Below are 19,151 nucleotides of genomic sequence, written 5' to 3' on the forward strand. Positions count from 1 at the left end.
GACTTACGGCTTGCGTGTAGGGTGTCGGGTTGAAATCTTGAAGCGAGGGAAATGCGCGGAAAAACAGGGAATGAATTAAAAGAGCCAAAATTTAAAAGAAAATAAATTGTAGTTAATGTTTCGATAAGGAATAATTGTAAAAATTGTTAACATGCCACTTTTATCCAGGATATACTCAGGAAATTCCAAAAAACCTCCCGAAAGTTTCGCCTTCTTCCTCCAAGCTCCCAAACCATGGAGTGATAAAGGAACTCATTTTCATCCATCCGTAGAACTCATTTTCACTAACACAGAACATGCCATTGTACGGCTGCGGTTCGGCAGCGCTCGGTTGTTCGGCCGAAAAGTGCATTCCCGGCATCGGTCCAACATCACCGATCTGGGTACGTTCGCATCCTTCGCATCAGTTTCGTCGCGGATTCTGAACTAGAGTGAGCCTTTCTACCGTTCGACAGGAGCAAAGTCCGCGTGCTCAAGCGCCAGTAGCCAGCAGCCCTTCTTCACGGTCCAGGTTCAGGTTGCTGCTACGATCGACCGCAGGTACTGGCGCGCCCACGTTGAGTGGAGCGGTTTGAGACGGGAGCTGGTGAAAAGTACACACACACACAAACCAAAGTAGATAACCGACCATTAACGCGAGCGGAGGTTCAAACTTGCGGAGCTCGGCGAACCGATTCATTGTGGTTGCGGTAGTGCATTCTCGCCAGTTAAAAAAGGGAAAATCGTTCCTACATTTATGTTGCGCCCTTTAAGAACTCTCGTGTGTAGGTTAGATTTTTTTAATAAGATAGAATTTTAAATCCTTTCATTCCGATGGAACTCAAATGCACGGTCCAACGTTATCCGTGTTGTCTGTAGCAGTTAATGCTTTCCGCATTCTTCTGTGAAGGAGGAATCAGTTATCACCATGCTATCCCTCGTGTTTCCTAGAGCGTTGAGGAATGCAGGAATTTACCAATCTTTTAAACCGACAGCAAGTTCAATCACCAATGCATCTCATGTTACCGTGTTGATCGCGTTACCGTACGACCATTAATTGGAAATGCAATGCCGAATGAGGGAGAGAAGAAGAAAAAAAACTCCCTCTCCGACAGTGATAATTAAAAAGTGCTATCTAAACGAAAGCTCGATCATATGTTGAAGATTGTTGAAGTGGTGTACGCGCCAATACGACGTGGGAAATTGTCGGTAGTCGACAGAGAGTGAGAGTGAGAAAGAGTGCAAAGTGTCTGACAAGTACTACGCTATCAGTTACAGAGTGTATGTGCGCCCGTATGTATGCAATTTGCAGTGCAATTGAGATTTGGTGTCGGTGCGGATGGATGGATATCGTAGTACACACACAGCGCCATGGCAGCCCGAAAAGCATCACAAATAATTGTGTTTCTTGGAAAAGCTGGTTTTCGTTGGTTGGTTAAAAGGTTCTTAGTGAAGTGAAGCTGAGCATCTGGTAGTGACAGCTGCGGATACATAAAACATTACTATTCGAAAGGTTTTCTGCACACCGTCCGAAGGTTGAAATTCCATGAACCTCAACAGTCACGACAGTGGAGGCTACTACGATCGAGAAGCTATGCAGGTACTTGGACTGTGTTTATAGCACCGTTTTCAAAACTCGGATTCTTAGCTGGAAAAAAAACGAATCGGGCTTGTAGTTTATTTATTTAGTGGTCAGCAATAAGAATAAAAGCGGAACACACGGAATAAACGCAGTACAGGTATGACTTATCACCCCTGGCAACCGCAGATACGCATGAAGTGGAATTATTATTTTCCATACGAATTTAAAAAAAAACCCAACGTTTGGAAAAGATATACTCCTTAAAACACAATAGAAAACAACGATTGAATAAAATAGAAGCGACAGAAAGGGCACTCCAGAGCGGCCATTTGCTTTCCCGGAATTTGTTCCAAGGATTACCACATAACAAACCAAAAACAAAACGGAGAGGACGAGAAAAAAGAAAGCAAAAATGTTTCCTTAATTCTAATTTAATGAAAAACCGAAAAACAAAAAAGCACACGCGGTGAAACGATGGACCGCGGTTGGAAACCGAATGGAAAACCCGCTGGAAAAGGAATATTTATTTAGTCATTCGGTATCCGTGTGCCGCCAAACGAAAGCAACCTTCTAATGCGGGACATTACGAAGCTCCTGTCTGCGCGCGTGTTTGTGTGTGTGTGCAGTTTGATTAGTATTCCGATGGTTGGGTGAAAAGTTTTTTGAACTTTTTTTTTTGTTGTATTCGGCAGGTCCATCCAGTCCAGCAGGATTGTGCCCTCTGTTTGTTTCGAATATACTTTACCGGTTCAATTTTGCCGATCGAGAAACGTGTCCGTTTTTGGGAGTAAATCTCTGCACAAGACACACGATAGGGCCATTCTTGAGCCCGTATCTAATCGCTTCGCTTTATCCTTTTTTTCCCCTTTCCGGTTCGACAGATCGTAATCGATCGCAAAAGGACATCACCAATCCTCGTCGCGATACTGTAACCATATCATCAGCATATTTTCTGTACTGATATCTCTATACCTAGAACTTCTTCTCCGCTAGCCGGAAGAGCTGATTTCTTCTTTTTTCCGGTTCCGGTTTCCGTTTTTTTTGTTGCGCTTAAATATTTTCCCAGCATTTTTTTCCGCAGGGCGTTGCACCGAAATTGATGCTCGAAGCGTAGCGGAAAACACGCGGCAATCGTAAAATAACGCGCGAATGTCGCGAATCGCTCGCCGGAAGTTCGTTTTAATTTCGCTTCACGGCAGTGGTGTATTTAATTGAATTCCAAACGGCCCCAAAATTTGCACAAAAATACACTCACACACATACACATTCATAGTTTATTGTTTACGGTCTCGTTCCGGTGGGTTTGGCGAGCTGAATGTCAACCGCTCGTCTGAAGAAAAAAGACGGAAACCGGAATGCGAATTGAAGGATTGATATCCGGCAGCTTTCCGGGTCGGGATTGGGGGGGCATACATTTTATCAACTTCAACAATGCGTAACAATGCAGAGTGGGGAAGTAATTTCGTCGACATGTAGCAGCATGATTTACATCACAATAAATACATGTTTTTAACATGACAAAGCGAAGGCATGAAAGGTGGAAAGCACCGTGGCGAAAATATTCTCAGTAAAAATACTTACCGCACTTAAAAGTTTGCTGTTCGCTGTTCTCGAACTTTACCAAACTTTTCAAACACTTGCCTCACCAAAGCAAATAGTTGTTTGGCTCGCTGTAATGCCTTACAGGTGATTGGATTCGCGATGCAAAATTCCGGGCCACAGTTTTTGCGGAATCGGTATCGTCTCGAGCGAAAACTTGCGAATTGTGACGCACTCGTGTGGAATGGACGATGATGGTTTTTTTTTTGCTTTCTGTCTGTTAAACGCTATCTTCGGACAAGTGGACGAACAATTTTAAGATCAAATAACTTGACCAAGACGAGCGGTTTTCGCTTCTCGTGAGGCAAAAATTCCTAAAGGCGCCTAATGAACTGTCCTGCGTGTCCGACCAGCCCCGTTTGCGCGGAAAGTTTTGGGGGCGAATGAAAAAAAAAACTTCAGGTACAAGTTTTCTCGATCGATTTAGTATCTGCCTGAAAAAAGAATCTTTTTTATTCTCTCTTCGGATGGAAGCAGACCAGAAAGAGAACTGGGATGGGATGGGAAGCTGTGCGAATGGTTGCCCAAAAAATTTGTTTAAAATGCTAATAAATTCGTGTGAAACGGTGGGAAATCAGCTCGCACCCCCTTTTTTGCTGCAATTGAACGCATTACGCACGCCAACAGACGCACACACACACACACCCGTGTTCAATTGAATTGACGAATACTTGAGCGAATGGCTTGTTGTGCGCCTTCAAGCGTACGTGCTTAGGTTGGGAAAGTCAGCCAAGAGAAAGAGGGAGAGAGGAGTGCGCTGGAAAAAATATTTTTCAACTGATTTTGGCACACACATTTTTAGTGAGTGTGTGTTCCCCTTTTCAAATATGTATGAGAAATTTAGGATTCACTTTCGGATATCCCTTTGCTCGGTGCGTGGCGTGTGTGTGTATGTGTGAAGTGTTTGAGAACAAACACTCACCATTCCTGATCGTCTATTAGTATTCCTGTCAGAATTCACACAACAAACTTTGTTTTGTGAGGCGATGGGATTTTCGGCGATTGGATTGTACATTTGTAAAGGCAGCAAATGAGTTTGGGGCAGCAGAGCGAGTTGCTAAGGGAGGGCTTTTGTTTTTATGCCTTTATAATAGAGTGTGTGTGTGTGCTTTGTGAGGGATGTGAGCAATAATTTTTAAAATCCTGTAGCACCGATCAAGTCAGCAAAATGGTGCGGTGAAGGATTGTTACTTAGAATGCAGCTATTTTATTTACCTATAAACTCAAGACAATATCGGAATCTTGAACACGTCCTTGTAGCTTAGTTCTCCGGCATTGACTGAGGCGTGCGTATTCAAATTATGCCTAAGATGACTTAATACAACGCGTAAAGATCCAGACGACTAGGAAGACCACCGTCATCCATCATCCATCTCATTTGGATCCGAGTCTATGACATATGACACAGCTATAGCTATTTTTTGCTCTTTCCAATAGTTGGCCCTCACCTGGTCCTGATTGGGCTTCACCAGGAAGGATCCGCGTTCTTCAAAATGGCCCAGTTTTGTATTTATTTTGATGCCAATGCCAATGTTTATGTTTTTCAAAACATAATTAACCATTTAGAGGATCCAGGACTCGCTAAGGGGACTCGTATTATGTTTTTGCTTGGCCTCTAACTCTGGCTTAGTCAGCAGATTCGACAGGTTAGAGGCATCCAATTTTCATTCTGCTTAGGACCGCCAAGGGATCTTTTTCTTCTTGTTGGCCTAACGACCTCTTCTCTTGGCCATGCCAGCCATTTCTGGCTTACTAGCCTTATTTGATACCGCAAAAGTTGAATATTTAGTCCTCACTACGGGGGAACGGTCTAGATGGGATTTGAAACCTGGTACTGCCGTGTGAAGACTTGCACCGCTGTCGCTTCCACCACTGGACGGTTGGTTTGGTTTTATTTGTCCCTTAAGCCAAAGGTATCTAAACCACGAGCTGTTTACATCCACATTGCATAACTCCAGGCGCTTTTGTTGTATGCTGCACTTCTTAGAAACCAATTTCGAGTTATTAAAAGAACATGTTTTCATAACATTTGTTTTGCTAGAACTGTGCATGCAAGTGAAAGTGAGAGGCGATCAACACCATTTATCGATTAGTAACAAACCATCCTTCTTTCATAGCCGAGAAAGTCTCAAAATGGGATGTACCGTGTAATTGCACCCATCTGGTACTGGCCTCCATCGTTTAAGCGCAATCCGACTAACGACATAACGGCGATAGAACGAGAATGAGCACGGGAACAAATCCTCCCACATTCTTGCCAACGCAATCAAATTCATTGAATTCGTTCCGTCGTACGCCGGCCACAGCAAGGGACATACTTTCATTGTAATTACGCGATCCATACGCGTCACAATCACAGTTCGTTAGATTGGCACAGCGGGCACTGTGGTTATAATTCAATTTTACACATTACAAAACCAACGCACGGGGAACAGGGGGCTTTTGGGAGCGGACGTGAGTGGTAACAATCAGGTTACAATATTCAAATTCATCATCATCATCATCATCATCGACGCATTTTCTCCCATGAAGCCAGAAGCGACCATGCGAATGTCTGTCGGTCGGTTCGTCCGCTTCAATATTTCTCCCTGTTCACGTTTGGCCAACATGGCAACAACGATGGGTCCTACCCGGAACCGCACTCGGGGAGACTTGCTAAAACGCTTCAGTGTAGCGTGTAATTTTGAGCGACCGGAGAGAGAAAAAAAAATGGAAAGGAAATAATGAGAGCTACTCCGTACGGAAACCCGACCGTGGCCTTGAAGTTGTGTGATTAAGGGCCTGGGATTTTCAAGGTGTTTGGCAGCCATTCGGGGTTTTCTGTGTCGCTCACGTGTCAAAAAACGGCGGTGAAAGTGTGGGGTCGCCCCGAAGTAGGGTCGATGTCCGTTTTTAATTTTACACGCATCACCCACGGGACACGGAAAGGAAAAAGGGCCATAACCGCAGCCATAAATAGAACCAGAACAAGCTAAGGGTGGGGATATGTTTTGGGAAGCGGCTGTTGGGAGTTGTATGAGGGTGGGTCTCACTCAATCTCTCCATGGGAATGGACATTTTGTGGCGTTATTAATAGTACGACTGCATGCCAGGAGTCTCTCGGAGAAATAAAGGAATTGTCAAAATAATTTTAGCATTCTATATTAAGGACTTTGGATTGTCTTGTACAGGCATCAAATTTGAATCTCTATCAAGCCCCAGAACACCACGCCACGGGAACGATTTGATTCCACTCCGTCAATGCATTCGTATCACCAGAAATCGTTCTGTGCCATCAGTAGGAAGCAATTTTCATCATCCATTAACAAGAAACAGGGGTTTCGCTATCGTCCCACTCTCCTCGGTGGGCTAATCGCGTGCAATTAAAGCCACACGCTGAAGCCCCCTACTACTCCCGTCATGTCCGGTTTGCCGGGAACGCGCCATCCGAGCGCGTTAAGTGGGCAACAAAAGGCGAAGGTGACCCTTGGCGGCCGATAAGCAGGTCAACCAGGTGAGCAACATTAACCGAAACTGCGCCGTTCGGGTTTCGGATAGTTTGGCATTATGCTTACTCACGGTCTTACCTGCACAGCTGCAGGAAGGTGATTGTGCGGATGGGATCGCAGGCACTCGCAGGCTGGCTTCATTGCCCGGGGTTTTTACACATCAGGAAAATTCAACATCAAAGAAGAAGAAGGAGGGATGTGAACTGCGATAACTAGAGGTAATTATTGGAGCATGGATAAGGCAAAATTATGGTATTACACTGGATGCTTTATGTGATCCCATTCGAATTAATGTCAGTACAGGAAACACTCAATCTCAATGGCGATCAACCGCAACCTTGCACGTTGATTTGTGTTTTATTAGATGTGAGAAACTTTTGTGCAATTAACATGACTATTTGAGGGATATTTATTAAATTTTCTCCATAAACAATCACACTGCAGCACTGAATTGAATAACATATGATTAAAAAAAATGAATGACGCACACGAGGAAGGTGCTTCCGTTTCCAAGAAAACGGTCAGCTATTTTTAGCTGGTTGTATTATCTTACCTTGAAGCAGTGATTACGGCTTTCCCGCAATCGCCCGTACTCCTTTCGCCTAGCAAATTAGCCCCAACAACGAGAATGCACCGAGCAATCGTCGTACATGTTGACGAATGTGTTTTTTGTTGTTGCGTTCTGTCATTGTTCTTTTCTGCATGTGCTTCTCGTGCAGCTACAGATAAAGGAACATTTCTTGGAAAATAAAAACCCGAAAAAAGACATCCAGCGCTCACTTCTGCCCAGTTGAAATCGCTGGCCCATTTACGATTTCAAGGGTAGCACGAGCACAGTAAGTATGAAGCAGTAACACATAAAAGAGCTGGGCCGGGGTTATGTTTTGAATGATGATGGAGTGAACTTGAGATGTGCGCTCGGGTCTTGGCTTCCGTTTTCCGTTCCGTTCGCGCCACGGTTCGACTGGAGACTGAAACATTGAAACATGAATCTTGACGGTGGGTCGGTTTTTTCGTAGTGAGTGTAACACTACACGAGCCTCTCGAGGACTAGATGAGCAAAGGCGGTTTGAGTGGCGCGGCTATGTGTTACTGGTCCGTTGTTGTTTTTTTGTTTTGTTTCGTTTTTGCCCCATTCATTGAAACGGCAATAAAACATATGGAAAAATAAATTGAAGAGTGGCGCTCACAAATTCATTAAATAATTGTGTGGAAAAATGTGTGAATGTGAAAAGAAACAACTCCAGAGTTTTAATTTAATTCACTAATGGAGGCGCACGGTAGCTGACAAACGAAAATTCTCTGATGGAGGCGCATGGTGGCTCATGGTAGTATGATGGAGGCGCATGGTGTTTTTTATTAGTTTGAATATTTTGTTGTGTAGAAAAACATGTTTTTCGAATAATTTTCGTTAAAATGTTGGATCCACCTGTTCTTTTGTTTGTTCCAGAATAGCGGGTTTTTACGAAACAAAAAAAATCGAACCTTATGTCACATATGTTGAATATCTGTGCCCTATTCGATTGGTCTCTTTGTTTCGAAGTCTCCCATTGTTGTGTACAGCTGTTAAGCATTTTTTCGCCTAATGCATGTGCCACGGCATAAGCACCGAAGCGCAATGGATCATGGAGTTTTGCTTTCACAGTCGGGTTTCTTCTTCTGCTCGGTGGTTCGGTTGCCGCCGAGTGAAATTGAACGAACCGTAGCGGCGAAAGGCTTTTTGGCAAATGAACGAGCATACCGAGTGGCACGGCTGCGTGTTCGCTTCGAGCCAAGTGGTATTACACTGTACGTGCTGGACGCGTTTTTGCTCGCTGGTGAGATGCGTGGTTCACCTTTTTTCAGTGTTTTTGTCCGTCTGCTACCGAGCGTGCGATGAAGGTCATAGCGGGCCTTCAAATGCATTTGGTGGTGGCGTGGCGAGTGGGCTAGACGAGCATCGTTACTGAACTGATGTTTATCGTAGTGGTGGCAGATGTTGAAAAGTTTATGCAATAAAACAACAGCCGGAACTAGGCAGAAGCTAACCAGCTAATCAAACGCCTGAGATATTCAAATAAAAGTGGGGCGATACGATAACGCGCCCCGAGCCGGTACCGTATGGTGGTTCCGATTGTAAGGACGAGCTTATGGGCTGGCCCCGTTTTAATAGAACCATTTCGGTGTGCTGGAGGCAGGGGTAGTTCAACCCGCCGAGGAACGGTTGCCGACAGACTGTTGAGAAGTTGTGCATGTGCAACTGTTTGCAGGGAAGTGTTTCCGCTGTCTCGAGCATATTTAACAACCTCGGTTCCGTACGTACTCGGATGGAAATGTTGCTTTTATGATGCCGGGGTTATACGACTGGTGCTCCGCATTATGTTGGCCGTACAGTTGCAGATGATGGAATGCATAATAACAGCCACTTTGTTAGTTGCTTTATCGTTGCTGTGTACGAGGGAAAACCTCGCTCGGGAAAATCTGGAAGGTGTTTGAGAAGGCGCATCATGTAACATGCCGAGCGTGCAGTGAGTAACGTTATAGAGTTACGAGAAAGCGTTACGCTGATTCACTGTTTATTCTTTTAAGCTAACGAAAAAGTTTAACTCATTAAGACGACCACAAAGATGCTCATCGGTTAAAATCATCCACAAAAAAAATTGTCAAGTCACTCCATTAAATTGTGTGTCACACGCGCCGTGCCGTTCAATGGCTTCCTAAAGCGTTGTTCCGATTTATTTGTATGCAACCAACACAAAAACACATTAAAACAGCGTGTGTACGTGTGCGCTAATCGATGCAAATGAAAGTCACCCACTCACCAGTATCATCGCGATTGTCGCTCGTGTCGTCTTCATCATCCCTTCTTAATCCTCCCTTTAAAACAGTATCATTCGTGCATCGTGCAGCCGACGTAAACAACGCTAGCCGATGCCCAAATGCCCATTTCCAGGCAAGCTTCATCTGCCCGACAGTTGGCATGTTTTCGTCGCATGCTTCTGCGAAGCCTTCCGACAGCCAAAAATAGGCCGTCACGCGTGTACAATCGACACGCGAACGGAGTCAATAACAACAATCAACCGAACTGGCTGGCTGGCTGGCTGACTGGTTGGGTACACCCTTGGATGTTCCGGGTTGACGGAATGAATTATCGTAAATTATCAGCGTCTACCATCGTGGGGAACTTTATGTTACAGTTTGCTTGTTTCTTTCTCGCCCGCTTCTTCGTCGATGGTATGTTTGTTTGTTTACGACCGCTGCGAGCCTAGGAATGCGAGTGGGCTGAGTGGGAAGAGATAAAATTTTATTTTTCCATCTTAAACCAATACAAATATATCCACCGATAAGGATGATAAATGAAGATCGATCGCTCGGAAGGACACTTTCAGGATGTTTTTGCCTGTTTTTGTGTCGAGTTGAGGCGGTGCGTATGGAAGTAAATTGACTGTTGACAGTGTTGTAAGCGATACGCGGAGGTTTTTGAAGTTCCCTGACATGCATCTACGAAACATGCACCAGAAAGGGTTGCAATCAGCTGATGTTACTCTCGGGAAACGAGTCCTACCGATCCGCGAAACGATCGTGCACAGGATCAAACGCTGTATTGGATAGGGAACTGACAAGAGAAGGTGTCAGTTTGGTAAAAATTTGTGCCGGACGCCAGTGATTGACTCTTCATCTCGTGAAGCGACCGGTGTTTGATGCAATCCTTTGTGCTCTACTTTGATCGACACTTGAGGCAAATCTGCAGGAGCGATACTTGCTACAAACAAGCTTCAAAAAGAGTACATTTTCATCCTTCGTTGTTCGTGTTGTTGGAAGTACTGGTTTTTTGTTTGGTCCTTGGATTTTTTGTTTTACATCCGATATCAGCTTCAAAACCTTGTTACCTGGCTTGACGGTGGAGAGGTTTCTAGGAGGACCACATGCCTCCAATCCAGAGTAGGAAATGACAAAACGATGTCTTTCGTTGTTTCCAGCATCAAGTTTTAAAAACAGATTATCAAAACTGTTCGTCGAGGTCGAGTTTGCTGTCGGAAGCCACCTCTTCTAAAGGGAAAACGAGAAAACTCCCCTAAAACACATTCTGTCATAACCAATCAACAGATGTCGTGGGGTATGTTTCCGAGTCCCATGTTCCATGTCCCATGTTTGTTCCTTCTTTGCATGCTAGAACGAGTGTAAAAACCCTTCTCAACCGTTCAACCCCCCAACGGAAGCGAAAAGATATACATATATCGTCCGGGTGAAAAGATGATGCCGTTTTTAGTTGGTCTCCTGCGATATGCGACAAACAAATGGAGAAAGCATTATAAACAATGGGACACGAAGAAAAAACCGGTAAAACCACAACGGGCAACAACAACGACGGGCTGGCAAATACCATTCCAGTCCGGCGTTGATAGCAGGCGAATAAGTAGTGCCTTCCGGGCTGAGCCAAATTAGACACGACACACCGAACAACACCGTATGCTGCGCGAGAGAAAAATCCACCGACCGACCAAAGCCTACGCCACGCGGGCAAAGGAAAACAGGTGCTTTAATGTGTACTGTCAGGGCGCATCAGGGCGACCGACGGCGACAGCCTCAGCGAACCGGTTGAAACATAATGATTTATGATGCGACAACAAAATCCGCGCTTCACCGCACACTGTGGCTAAAGGAAGGAGGGGCAGGAAGATGTGGGGTGGCAAAAGGGAAAGAGAAGGGGGGGTCAGAGGACGAGTTCACATGCTGCACTTTGTGTCACTTTGCACCCACCCACGTGTGCATCGTGTGCTGCTGGCTGAAGGAGCTTATGGATTTTTCTCTCTCACCGAGACACACACACGGCGAAAGCATTAATGTGTTTTTGTTGTGGTTTTTCACCTCCACGAATGGAAAATTCAGGATCTGTGACGCTTTGTGTGTTTTTTGTTCGCTTTGCTGCTTCATTTTTCTGTGTCCTGTGTGAGTAGAACCGATGGGGGTTTTTTCCTGTTCATTGAGCAGGCTTAGGCCTGTGCAGGGAAATGGTATGCCGGGTTTTGTTTTGTTGAATGAAAACAACGGCTGGAAAAACAACAGTTACAATAGAACCATTTTGCACTGGTTTCTCTTAACGAACGGTACAGAACTGGCATGGGACGCCCGGAAAGCGTTGGAAAATTTGTTGTGCATTGTTACGGATGGCGTGTGTCAGGTTCGAAACCAATGTGACCTGTTGTCTGTGTGGAGAAGAAGGGCTTTTTACAGTTATTACAGTGCATGAAATTAGAAAAGCGTTTGTATAACTGTTACAACTATATGGCGTAATACACATGATTTGAATCTAACATGTTTGCCAGCAAATTCGAGTTGTTTACTAAACTCATGTGAAAACAAGACGATCGAAATGAAATGTGTGGAGACACCGGTAGTGTTTGTACGAGGCAGTTTAATAGTTAAGGTCAACTGAGTCGACATAGGGATCGGGACGTTACATTCCTTTCAGGACAGGACGAAAGGATGCTAGGATTCCGAAACGGAAGGATAACTAAGGCGAAGAGTGCAGAGCAACAGCTTCACTCTAAATATTTCTTGATTGATTTTAAAGCCGCATATGATATATTAGTCAAGTACAACTCTGTGACGCTATGAGATCATTAGGGCGGTCCGGTGGCCGATGCAATAACCGTGCCGGACTTCACACGGTAGGACTGGGGTTCAAATCCCACCTGGACCGTAGGGCTGACTATTTTACTCCGGGTAAAATTAAGTCACAGAAAGCCAGAAATGGCAGGCCGAGACCTCTCGAGGTTGTAGTGTCACCAAGGAAGGGGATGAAATCATTTGGAATCCCGTCCAGTGAGGTAGTGGACCAAGCTAACCTTGAGAGTGAAGGAGTGAAGGAAAGCTCTCAAGGTATCTCAGAGGTTTTGTAGGAAGAGGATGAGCTTGCCTGTCTTCCGGTTAATCTGGTGCCTGAGCTATAGAGATGGAATTTTTGGGGACCATCTTTTATCCGCGCATCAACAGAACCCACATTCGAGAGGAAGATGCTCGGAAGGATTTTAATCCTCGTATATGTGCAAGGACAATACAGAACTCGGTGAGCTGCACAGTGATCTCACCATTGTGCAGCGAACTAGACTCGCCAAGGTAGGATGGGCAGGTTATGTCATGAGAATGATACTGGACAACTCAACCAGCAAACCCATTCAGTCAGGAAGGCTGGAATATTAAATTAACAGACGATGGTGGCTTCGAGGACTCCTGAAAGTAAGTAAGTAAGGATGAGTCATTGAGCCATTTCTGTAGATTGTTTCTTTTTTTAATCTGTTTTATAACCAAAAGAAACGAGCTCATAAGCTTCTTTTTGAAATATTTTGATGCTATCTTAATTATTCATGTTCTACAAATGTCTCTCCGCTGGCTTAACAACGTAACCTTTGGACTACCATTCTCTCACCGATGCCGGGTGGCCCAAAAACCGCACCGTACACACGTCCTAATGGTTCGGTACTAATTAATCATCCGCACCTTGGCAAACAGGAGAGAAAAGTCGAAAAAAAACAAACAAAAAACACGGCCCCGTCCCGCACGGTGCAGATGGCGCTAGGCAGACAAATCAAATTTGAAAACCATGTCCCGTTTTGGCCGTGTTTTTCAGAGGAGGCCGGGTGTGTGCCTCGTTTACAGCACCGAACGTAACTTGATTGACGAAAATCCATTTAGCAGTAGTGCTTTTGCGGAACGGTGCCAATCTGCGGCCCACGTCGGTAGCTAGAAAAGGATCCTCTTCGTTTAGCCTAAAATGTGTGTGTGGCGTGTGTGTGAGTGATTTTTTCTCTCCATTCTGGTTCTTTGGTCGCACATATCCTTCAAATCACCTCACATTCGCTCTCACTCACTCTCACTCACTCTCTGTCACTCATCAGGATAGAAATGAGATTCGAAACGAGCTTTTCGACACAAAATTATAACGCACTTGCGAAAACGCACACACACACTAAACCGGGTTTACAAACAACTTACACCGAGGGGGCGTCGGGGAACGGATCTTACTTTGCATAATGGAATTATTAACAACGTTGATGATAGCCTCCGAATGTACAAGTTCTCCCGTCAACCGAACATCATCCGGCGGATTTGCGTTGCGTGGAGGGGCGGGGTAGGATTAAACAGAGAACGGAGGGAAAGGTGTGCCCAAGTGTAGAGGCACAGAGGTCGATGTGAAAGCGACCGGAAAAAAGGATCTGCTCCGAGGACTGTCATCTGAGTGAGGTGGTCTGTTCTACCTTGGCACCATCCAGTTTGTAATTGGTATGGCATGAGTTTACAGTCCCTGGTTGGATTCCCACGGTCGGTGTGAATGCGAACGAATATATGTGTGTGTGTGTGCAGGTACACTAAAATATGGTTGTTGGAAAGTTTTCAAATTGAATTTTATGCTCCATCTCCTTGTCTTTTGCTTGGTTTTTCCATATCGGATCGGTTTGGCAACCTGACGACGTGAAGGTGACCGGACCGGCCGGTCCGGATACACCACCGACGTACTGGTCGATACTGGTTTCGGTGCCGGGGGTTTTTGCGAGCACTTCTTCAACGTCCAGATATGTTGTCAACGGTGCTTAGCATAGAAATGATAATCCACCGTCGTTTGGGATAGTTTGGGCTAGTGTTTGGAGAGAGAGAGAGAGAGAGAGCGGATTTCCAAAGTTTCCTTACCATCGAGTGGTCGAAATTGGACGTCTTGCATGTTGTTCCGTGTGAGGTTGTCCACTGTACGAGGACGGAATGCTGCCATTGAAGGCATCAAGAGTGGACGTAAATTGAATTTGAGCCCTGTCACGACCAAACACACAAAAGAGGCAAACAAGGATCAGGGAACAACCAACAGAGCGGGATGAACAAGCCGTTCTGGTATTAGGGTTTGATTGAAAATGAATAGTTTTAATAAGATTGTAGTGAAGACATGTTCGGTCGGCGGTCCGGTGGTCGAGGGAATAACGGCGCCGGTCTTCAAACGACAGGGCCGGGGTTCAAATCCCATCCAGACCGCTTCCCTGTACGTAAGGCGGACTACTTTTCTACGGGTAAAATTAAGTCACAGAAAGCCAGAAATGGCAGGCCGAGACCTCTCGAGGTTGTAGTGCCAAGGAAGAAGAAGAAGACATGTTCGATGCATGCGGTTTTGTCTTATAAAACAAAAAAGGTTAAAAAGGTTTCAAGAGTATAAAGGATTGTCCATTTCCCCAAGCCGCTTACTTTCAAATTTGAATTTTGAAGCGCCTTAAAGTATGCAATGTTGGAAGATTATTTCTGTTTTAAGTTTTTCCATCGGTGAAAATGACTGATTAATCCAAAAACACTCATCCAGCCATCATAAGCCTCCCTAAAAATCCGTCCCAAAAACATAAACTCACACCCCACTGGGAATTGCATACTTTCAGGTGTCAACTATCAAAAATCAATAGCTCACCGCTTTTCAGACGGCACAATAATTAATTCATCATTAAACATTCTACCGCGAGCGTTCGGAATATTAAGACGAGTAGTTTTACGACGATATTGACTCTTAATTACCACATTACAGGAAGTTTCTCCCTGGGTTTGCTGTGTCGCCTCGAACTATGCGCCTGATTCGTATGCAATCCGATGTTTAAACAGGTTCTTAGTATTCCGAAAGTCCACCAAAGAGAAGAGACGAGTCAAGGTATAAAAAACCCCATCAAGACACTCCTGCTACGTACACTTTCGCTTCGCTTCTTTAAATACGAACCCGGAAAAGGTGTTTTAAAGGCAGCCGTTCTCAACGCCGGATGTTATGTGGCAGAATTTCACCTTCTCAGCTTGCAACGGAATCTCGATTCGCCGATGACGATTCAAGCCAATCGTGGTGGTACCAGTGCTAAATTTAGCCCAGCTGGCTTCCAGACTTCGAAGTGGCATTAATTTTCATCAATTTATACAAATTTCTTCCCCGCCATCGTGTAACGGGAAGGAAGGAAAATTTGTATTACATTACACCACCGGCAGTGCGGTTTCGTGCCGTTGCGTGAAGACAAAATTAATGACATTCGCATAATCGTTTTGTCGTTTTTCATTTCTACATGCGTGTTCCCACTTGTGCATGTGAGTAAATTTATCTTTCTTTCTCTGGCGGTTTTTTTTATTTGCAGAAAATAGTTCCGAAACGACGGCGCCTGCAAGATAGACAACACGCGATACACGAAATTCGAAGGTCGACGAAAGAAAGCGATCGGAAAGAACTGGCAAAGACTGGTGGCTGGTGTTGGAATAGGGGTGAATGGTACGGAAGCCATGTGTACGAGTGAGTGTGTGTGAAAATCCCGGCCTGTTTGTATTGGAACCGTGCTGAAAGTCAGCAGATACAGCAGCGCAGCGCAGTAATTAAAGTCTCGTTCCAGTGTCTGGAAATGTCAGAATAATCGGGTGTGCGATCATGGCCGCTCACCATTGTACGTTCGGCAGGGTGAGCAGCATCCAGCAGCAATATAACCTTTGTTGATTTTCTTCTTTCCAGGAAAGGCGTTGTGGTTGGTGCGCGTAGTGGATTTACAATTAAAGAACGATTAGTGGAAACCGTATCGGAGTGAGCGATGTGGTGGGTGATGCGTGATTAGCCTGTGTCGCGAAGGCCACCAACCTGGGTGCCACCAAGCGTGCAGTGATGAAGAATGGTTGCGTGAAAAGGGGCACATTTGGTCGAAATCGATCGAACGAGTGAAGTGAAGAGCAAAATGTACCAGGATGAGTTCGCGGCGTAGTGGATAGTGCTGCATTACCGAGCCCGATTCGTGTGTGCGTTGCTGGACGTGCCCAACCGTTTGTGGGGCAGGGCTGGAAGGATTCTCCACGGGACCGGGTAACGGACGGGCAGAAATCGTGAATTCGTTGGGTGCCTGCGTGCGTGGGGACCCACCCGGTGGCCCGCTAGACGCCACCATGGACGATGTTCCGCCGCGGAAGAGTTCGCTGAGCATTGACCGGGCCGCCTTTCTGCTGCTGCGCGTCAAGAAGGCGTTCAAGAAGAAGCGTCAGCAGCGGAAGGATAAACTGTAAGTAACTTGGTGCCTTCATTCTAGCTCTTACATCTCATCCAGCTGTCATCTGTCTCCTCGACTGGCTCGAAGCACGCTAGCCGTGGTAGTCAGCCCTCGGCTTCTCAGAAGGCTCTGAAATCTTACACTCACCATCCGATGCGTACTGCGCACCTTGGTTACACCGCGAAACAAGCCAAGGTTTCAATTAAGCTCGTTAGCCCTTCAACAAAAAAAAAAAAACAAACAAAACGAGGTCAAATCGATAACGTGTATCTTGGGATCGCATCAGAGCGATTCGATAAAACACGCACCAAGAAGCGCACCTCAATGAGCTTCATTTGCATCGGAATAGGCACGGTGGAGGCTTCTCAATTTGTCATCACGTGAAAAAAGGGGACCAAGGGCAAATTGCCACTGCGTAATGCTACTGTTTCGTTCTCGGTTCCACCGCCATCACCACCTGGCCGTGTATAATCAGGTTATCATTATCCATCGAGCATCCCTGGACGATCCTTCCGGGAAAAAGCTTTATCGAAAATTGCAGACCCAAAACAAGTTCGCCACGGGCGAGCCCGCCATCGCTGCTCGATTGCAGCAAAGGGTTGAGGAGAAAGGGGGAACTTATGTTACTTTTAGAGAATGAGAATTTTCCACCGAAAAGGGTTCTACTGGATTAACGCATGAACGTACCGCAGATGATGGGGGAGAAAGTACATTTTCCAGTCTGTTTTGGGCCGAAGTAACCGAACCGATCGATTGTGATTGAAAAGGTGGGCGAAAGTAGTTGGTATGGTTGGGAAGCTATTCTTGAAGTAGATTCGTTGTACTAGCTGTGTGACCTTGTCGTAGAGGGAAAATGAGGATAAAGGAAGTTCGGATGGTGGAGTGGGCTTCAAAACAGCCCGAATCGATAGAAATTAAGCCAAATCCGATCTAGAAATACCAAACATTTGGGATATAACGTCTAGGGTAGGCTAACCAGCTCGATGGGGAGCCTGGTAGTCAGGAATTCAAAGACCACATGCTCCACTCCGAAGTGGAATAACTGATTGATCAGATAGACCAAGTGGAACACATTTTAAATAGCTCCAGAATAGCAGGTGGAAGTCTAAAAAAAAAAGAGCTAAGAAGTGTCACAATTGTCAAAGAATTATGAACCCATGTACACACCCCAGAAGGAAGAATTTAAATCTTGACAGTCCTCGGAAGTCTCTCGGCAGTCAATCCCCCAACAAACACACCAAAGTGACCTTTCGAACAAGCAAATCTGCACCCCGCACGGTTTTGTATATCTTGTGGCCTCGTTTTTCTTTTGTCAGGCCATTATTTACACCACATTAGCATGCAGCATATGGTGAACATGGTTCGATTACAATTCAACACCGAAACCCCCTTGCGTTCGTAATGGTCGCGCCGGAAAAGTCGCGACCACCGTACCCGGGAGTACCGGAGTTCCCGCCTGCCATATGTAAGCTCGCATAATTTATTGCAGCTTCTTATCGCAAGTGCACGGTTTTAGGTGTGTGTGTTTGTGTGAACGGTGTCGTTGGTGCGACTCTAATGCCTGTGGCTTTCCTAGTGCACACCACCGTATTCCGCCGTGCCAAACCGAGCGAAGGGAGAAGTTACCTGCGATGTTGTTATGCCCAACCCAGGTTCGGTTTTGTCACCCACTGTTTCTTTTGGCGGGTCCAATCATATTTCCAAGCACGTCACCGATCATGATCGTCGGCATCGTCGGAATAGAATTAACCTTTTGAGCTGCGTTACAAGACCGGGTAAGACCGGGGTAGTTTCACGCTCGTCCCGCACCGCTGGAGATTGATGTGGCGAACGGGGTAAGCGTTTGGAAGTAGGTACAGAACAGGGCGAAGATAAAGGTGGATTCTTACATCAGCGTCCACCGTGTGGCCCATTTTGGACATTTTGCCCAACACGGGACGGTTTGTTCGATTTCATTCCCTCTCGGACGTTGAGGATGTTTTGCTTTGGTGTGGAAAGCTTTTTCTTAGCTTACATTGTTGATAGCACCATATCCTGATTTTTGCTATTTTTGGCCATTGCAAATTTGCTCACGTACTAACTGGAATGGCCATTTATCATAGTTCTACCGGTGTGGAGAGGGTGAAATCGAGTCGTCGAGACTAGCATGATAGCTGGCATGAGCATGATTATGTGGCTCTTTTTGGTATACTTTTGGAGTGGAAAAGGAAAAAAATAGAAAAATGGATGTTTGAGTGGAAAGCAAGGGTGTGTGGAGTTTTCTGTAATGAAATACAACAATTAATTATGCTGTGGATGTGTTTATTACTCGTCGCATAAATTAATTTTTGCTTGCGCCTGTAAGGTAGGCAATATGCCATACACAAGATCAAGAATAGTATAATTGTCTTCGAGCTCATTTTTCTTTCGATCTATTCGATTTGAGGATTATTTTTTTAAATTCAAATAAATACGAATCCCAACGGCCAACATTGGGGCGTATGAGTTGTACAA

The 19,151-nt window shown here is 45.3% G+C and overlaps 1 protein-coding gene across 1 annotated transcript in view; it reads left to right on the forward strand.

The window, feature by feature from the left end:
• Positions 1 to 418: 418 nt before the first annotated feature.
• Positions 419 to 19,151, forward strand: part of LOC118505033 — a 94,347-nt gene continuing 75,614 nt past the window's right edge. The window contains exons 1-2 of the mRNA XM_036040264.1: positions 419 to 540; positions 16,136 to 16,670. Coding sequence (XP_035896157.1) covers positions 16,558 to 16,670 — 113 coding nt within the window. The 5' untranslated portion in view covers positions 419 to 540; positions 16,136 to 16,557. The remainder of the gene's footprint in view (positions 541 to 16,135; positions 16,671 to 19,151) is intronic.

This window comes from Anopheles stephensi, chromosome 2, assembly GCF_013141755.1.
Source record: "Anopheles stephensi strain Indian chromosome 2, UCI_ANSTEP_V1.0, whole genome shotgun sequence".
NCBI classification, from domain to species: Eukaryota; Metazoa; Arthropoda; class Insecta; order Diptera; family Culicidae; genus Anopheles; species Anopheles stephensi.